Source organism: Propithecus coquereli, unplaced genomic scaffold (genome assembly GCF_000956105.1).
Source record: "Propithecus coquereli isolate 6110/MARCELLA unplaced genomic scaffold, Pcoq_1.0 Scaffold239, whole genome shotgun sequence".
NCBI lineage: Eukaryota > Metazoa > Chordata > Mammalia > Primates > Indriidae > Propithecus > Propithecus coquereli.
Window position 1 is genome coordinate 2,735,823 of NW_012147941.1, and position 6,186 is coordinate 2,742,008.

Genomic DNA, 6,186 nt, shown 5'->3' on the forward strand with positions numbered 1-6,186 from the left:
AAAAAAAAAAAAAAAGAGATCCTCCCACCTCAACCTACCAAGTAGCTGGGACTATAGTTACATGCTACCATGCCCAGCTAATTTTTATATTTTTTATAGAGACATTTTTATGTTGCCCGGGCTGGTCTCAAACTCCTGGCCTCAAGTGATCCTCCTGCCTTGTCCTCTCAAAGAACTGGGATTATAGGTGTGAACCACTGCACCCAGCTGTATTATCTTCATTTTATAGGTGAAAAAACAGAGGCTCAAAGAGGTCAAGTGATTTACACATGTCATACAACTAAGAAGAGGCAAAATAGGGATTCAAACTGAGATCTGTCTGCTTCCAGAGTTCATCTTTTAACCATATGCTCTTAACTACCACCTTGATTTCCTCAGTCTCCAACTGGAAGGCAAAGGAAAAATATTTATGGTTATAGGCAAATAGAGAAGGCATATTCCACATAAAAAAGGTACCCACTCCTCACCTCTAACCAACTGCTGGTACACAGGAATTGGGGCCCAATGCTGTTTGGATCTTCTAATTTCCCAAGAAAACCAAGTATCAGGATTTTTATAAAAATGTAAATGTCAGCCATTTCAAAGCAAATTCCAAAGATATTTTTTGAGCCAAACAAAACTTATGTGGCTTACAGCAGCTCTGGGTTATCTCCCACAGCAAAAATGAATCCTTTGCCTATTTTCCCTCACCTGGAGGGGCTCTTCACTGCCTGCTTCCCCAGCACCTCTACAACATTTTCTACTTCTGTCCCACAAATGCAGTCTTTCTGAAAAAATCCAGTCAAGTCCTGCAGCTTGCTCTTCCTAACAAGTCAGTAAAGTGGTTCCCTGAGGAGATACTTTCCATTTCCTGGCCTGTTTGAGATCACTCGGCATTAGTGTGTAAGTGCGCTTGGGGGTATAAGGCTTACTGACTCATAAGTAAGTATGCTTCAGCCTGTGGCTGTAAACCAAAACCAGGCTGACTGGCCCTAACCTCAAACCTGTCTTGAGCAGAGGATATATTAATAACATTGTGATTCCTAGAGAAAAAGCTGAGGAAGATTTGAGGAAGCAAGAGGGGTACAGGAAATGGAGTGATCATAGTAGTCAAATGGCTGAAAGACAACCCCAACAATACTAGTAATTAAGAACTGCTAGGTCAGGAGCGGTGGCTCACGCCTGTAATCCTAGCACTCTGGGAGGCCAAGGCGGGTGAATTGCTCAAGGTCAGGAGTTCGAGACCAGCCTGAGCAAGAGCCAGACCCCGTCTCTACTAAAAAATAGAAAGAAATGATCTGGACAACTAAAAATACGTATGTAGAAAAAATTAGCTGGGCATGGTGGCACATGCCTGTAGTCCCAACTACTCGGGAAGCTGAGGCAGTAGGACTGCTTGAGCCCAGGAGTTTGAGGTTGCTGTGAGCTAGGCTGATGCCACGGAACTCTAGCCTGGGCAACAGAGTGAGACTCTGTCTCAAAAAAAAAAAAAAAGAACTGCTAGACAGACATTGTGCTAAGAGCTTTATACGTATGTTTTATTTAATTCTCATAACAACTCTACAGTTGTTAAAGTCACATGCTTAATATATAATAGGTTAGGACTTTCACCCATGTTTGTCTGCATCCAGAAGCCAAAGTCTTACCTTTTGCTCTACTGCCAGATCAAAGAAAGATTAATTATTCTATCTAAATCTGGAGAACAGTACTGGGAACAATGGCTCAAAGTTCCAGGGAAACAAATTTTAATTCTCTATAAGGAAGGCTTAACAATCTGTGCTGCCTAATGATATTGGTAGGCCTGGGCTTTCTGAAAATGTTAGTTAGGACAACAATCTACCGGAAATGTAGACCTGGAAGTTACCTTATAACACTAAGACACTTTGATTCCCTTGTGAAATTCCACTAAACATCATCAGTTGCTCAAATTTAATAACAGATTTTGACACAAAATTACTCAACTGACCAGAAAGCCAAGTAGCGCTCTGCGTCACTGCTCACCTTTATGATGTTGGCACAAAACCGCTCCCAAAGTGACAGCTCTCCTTCCTTGATCCATGACATAGTTCTTGCCCAATCAGAAGATCACCACAGAACAAGACAGGGGCCAGGTAACCTTAGATAAACAAGAAAGAGAACAAGAAGTCACCAGGGCTTGCAAACAGCTACAGATGACTTCTATGGATTCGACTGGACTGTGGAGAGCAGCCAGCATTAAAATCCAAAGACCCTGGTCTAAGCCTCTAATTCTTCACCGCCTAGAGTTGTGTAAGCCTGTATGACCTTTAGGGGCAGAAACCTTTTCTTGGTTCTCCTAGCTTCATGGGCCTGCTCTCATTCCCTTTTCCTCAGTATCTGCACTGACTTCTGGACATCTAAGTCGGCTTCCTGCCACATCATGGTGCCCGCATCTTGATCATTTTCCGCTTCTTCCTTCTCCATCTTCCGCCAAGCCGTTCCCCACTCTGCGCTCCCCAGTTACTAAGTCCTTCAGTTATCCCAGCCCTGCTACCGCATACCTCAGAGGCCTCCTAACTATTCCTCAGCTCTCTCCTTACCTTTGCCGCAGCCGCCTCCCGCCCGGTCACCCCTCTCTCCTCTCGCTCACCCCTTCAGTCCACCAGCACCTGATTCGGCTGGCTGTATCCCAACTGCTCCAGAGGGCCAACTCTTCCTCACGACGTGGCGCTAGAAGAACACGTCATCTTTGGGCGCTGGGCACGCCCTCTTCCGGCACCTAGTGGGCGGGGCCCAGCCCTGCTCCCGCGGGCCAGGGAGAGGGGCGGCGGCGCGGGCGTCCTAGGGCCGCAGTTCGCGCGCTCCCGCGCGGCACGGGAGGAACGCGGGCGCCATGCTCACGTGACCGAGCGGGGCGGGCAGCCGGGCTCCAGGCCACGTGCTGGGGACCCGGCTGGGGAAGGCGGGGCAGAGCCCAGCATGGGGAGCGGAGAGTTCAGTAGACTCACAGAATGGGATGCCTCTGGAAAACGGGCTACGGAAATGTGCCACAAGGCAAGAATTAAGGGAGCCCCACTTCAGAAATTGAGGGGCTTCCCGGCCGCCGATGGTCGTTTAGGACTGCTGTAAGGCAGTGTCTTGCTGGCTGGACTTCATTAGATCCCTGGTACAACATAATCTTGAAAATTATATTTTTACTGGTTCGTGTTTTATTTAGTGGATTTTGTTTGGGAAGAAGTTCCTAGCCCTTGCCAATCCTATAGATGGACTGAATATAAATCCATCTTGTGCCGATTTAAGGGATTAAAGCACTGTGTTTTAGGATTTGCAGATTCCCAAGACCTACCCAAAGAAATGCAAAGAAAGGGGTAAGGCCCGAAATTGGTCTGCAATCAGAACGACTTCTAAAATATAAGAAAGGCTGTTAGTCCTAGTAGAAAAACCAAGGTCCTTCGCTCTGTACCAAACCTTTAAGAAAAAAGTGTTGCTGGGATTTTAGGCACTAACTCACAAAAGAAATTGGTAGTTTAATTTTCTCAAAATTGAAGCAGGAAAAAAAAAGCTTTCAGATTCTAATGCAACCATTATTTCTTTCAAGTATAAAACTTGGATCTGAATTTTTTGAGTAAAATAGAGTTTCACAATTTTCAAAGAAGCTTCTTATCCGACTTTGCATAAACCCAGTCTCATCAAAAAAATGAGGCAAGTAAGAGATGTGCATTGGTGATCCCTAATTCATGATGTGTCTTTCACTCTTTCTGATGAAAAGTTTAACAGAGTGACATAATCAGAGAAAGGCCTGGAAATGAGTAGATATGAATATATTGTCTTAAGCTTTTCCATCCTTCCTGCTTTGCAACCTGGAGAGTAAATTTCAGCATACTTTATTTCAATTTTGCAGGAAGATTCTTTACTGGAGCCTTGAATTTTGGTACAGTTGTTAGTGAACATATTGTTCTTACCCTTGCTCTCTGATAATGTTGCCAGGCTTTAGGATTTAAACAAGTTTCCCTGTTTCCTTGCATTTTTTGTTAATACTTGGTTTGCCTCTAATCAAGTTTTTTTCCTTTTAAAATCTTCTTTCCCTTAGGGGGAGATAGATATTTTAAAAATTCAATGTTCATTAGAAGGCTGGCAAACTTTGGCTCAAAGAAAATGTTGCATTTATAACTAGTCAGTGAATCTCTTCTGGCCTCAATTTCCCCAGTTCTACATACAAATTTATCTCCTTGGGGTGCTGCAAGGGGTTAATTAATTAAGATTTGTAAAGGGCTTTGAGGAGTAGAGGGCAAAGTATTATTAGGGTCTCATGCCCCAAGCCATGGCCCCATCCTTTCATCCCAGCCAGTGGCACAGGCAACCCCATTCTTATGCATGCCAAGCCCCTAATCCCCTCTTGAATGTGGCAGCTTTCAAGGAAAGGACAAGAGGCCTTAACTAGAAACAAAAATCCACTGTAATGAGGTGCTAAGAAGACTGAAATTTCAGAGATTCACTCCTAACAAAGTGGCAGAACAGGAAAACTTAATGGTTCTTCTGTAACTTCTGAGTTGTGATCCAGGAAGGTGGGAACTATGGGAGGAGAAAAAGCATCTGAGAGGGAGAAGGCAGTTTCAGTACCAATAAGTCTTTATTTATTCATTGTATTTTCCCAGGGAAAGTAGAAAGGAAGGGAAAAGAGTCAGCATGTGTGCTACAAAATGATTAGAAAATGGGAAAAGAAGTACCCAATACAGCAAAATCAACCATCAAATAAACACACCCCAGGATGGGGTCCACCAAAGCCCAAGGGGGCTTAGTCTCCTGCAGTTCAGGAATGAGGGGAAGGGATCAGGAAAAGAACAGACAAGTACAAGCTTTCCTACCCTCCCTCCCTCCCTCCCCATAAATTCAAGATTTCACACAAAGCTTTGGTTTCTAGCAGTAAACATGGAGTTACATTCGTCCGTCTCCTATTAAACAATCTTGTGGCCACTTTGACATAAGTTTCTTGCACCTGTACAATAAAAGTTCCTGAGTGACTTGGATATACATTCATAATCCCTTTCTTGGTCTCCTGCCTCGACTTTCTACATGGAAGGCCCCCAATTGCGTCTCTCTACTTTTGGATTACAGATTAAGTAGGTTTGATCCATCCAAAATACAGCAGTGTTTCAAGTGTTTGGCATGAATCACCATCAAGAAATGGTCTTGACTTAAGAGGTTGGGAACAAGGGATGCAGCTAGCTTCTTCAGGAGTTTTGCATAAATCATTGAAGAGTTGTGGAGACATCCCAAGAATTAAATGCATTATGTGTGTGGGTGTGTAGCTTTTCTTTTGGGGGGGATGGGAAAGAGGGTAGCGAGACAAGTTTTTAGGACAGAAGATCTGGTGGAAAATAGGAAACAGGAAGGGGAACACAAAAGAAAAAGGTTGGTGTTCAAGATCCCCACTTCAAGAAGAGGGCCTCCCCAAACTAATGTTTCAGATCCTTTTGCCTGGTGCAGAACCTTCTGTCAAAGACGCTTTGGCTATTTTTCTCTCAATACAAAAAGAAGTTTGTAAACAATAAAACCCCAAAAGAACATGAAAACCAACACATTATATTTACACAAACTAGGCCACCTAGCAATCACCAACTCAGTAAAGTCCTACAAAGCCCAGACAAATACAATAACTAGAGAGGGGCAGCATTTAGGGGAGACAAGAACCCAGGATCAGACACACACCACCCAATGCATTCTATTGCATTTGTCCCGTTTCAACACAGTGAGGTAGGTTTGCAGTGATCTCACAGCATGTAAACGACACCCCCTTTGCTCCTTCAGCTACCATGACACTATTAATGACTACTGCAGCAGGGCAGGACACTGGCTCCGGGCACCACAAAAGGCCCTCGTTTATGGGTCTCCCTGGAACCTTAGAAATTTGAAAGGTTAAGGATTTTAGTCCTTGATTCATGTATCCATCCCTTAACAGCATAGGATGAGTACAGGGGTATTGGTCTTAAAACTTATCCTTACTGACTCAGTTTTTACGAAAACACACATACACCCTGTTGTGCATGATAGACCTAGCCTGACCCAGTGAAGGATGGATTGGGTATGTAAAGCATGTCCTGTGCCCTAGGATTAGACAACCCTCACCTAATCTTGGCTTCCTCTGGGCCTTTCACCTGGCCCAGCCTCTTCTAACTTCTCTGCACCACCTTTTGCTGTTGAGACTAATTTCTAATCTTCCAGTAGAAGGCGATCAAGTCATGGGGCAAC

The 6,186-nt window shown here is 44.2% G+C and overlaps 1 protein-coding gene across 1 annotated transcript in view; it reads right to left on the reverse strand.

Moving 5' to 3' along the window:
* DHDDS (dehydrodolichyl diphosphate synthase) overlaps positions 1-2,610 on the reverse strand; it is a 35,776-nt gene extending 33,166 nt beyond the window's left edge. Inside the window, exons 1-2 of the mRNA XM_012645908.1 lie at positions 2,538-2,610; positions 1,981-2,095 (exon numbers count right to left, since the gene is read on the reverse strand). Of these exons, the coding sequence (XP_012501362.1) occupies positions 1,981-2,043 (63 nt within the window). The 5' untranslated portion in view covers positions 2,044-2,095; positions 2,538-2,610. The remainder of the gene's footprint in view (positions 1-1,980; positions 2,096-2,537) is intronic.
* Between the last annotated feature and the right edge of the window lie 3,576 nt (positions 2,611-6,186).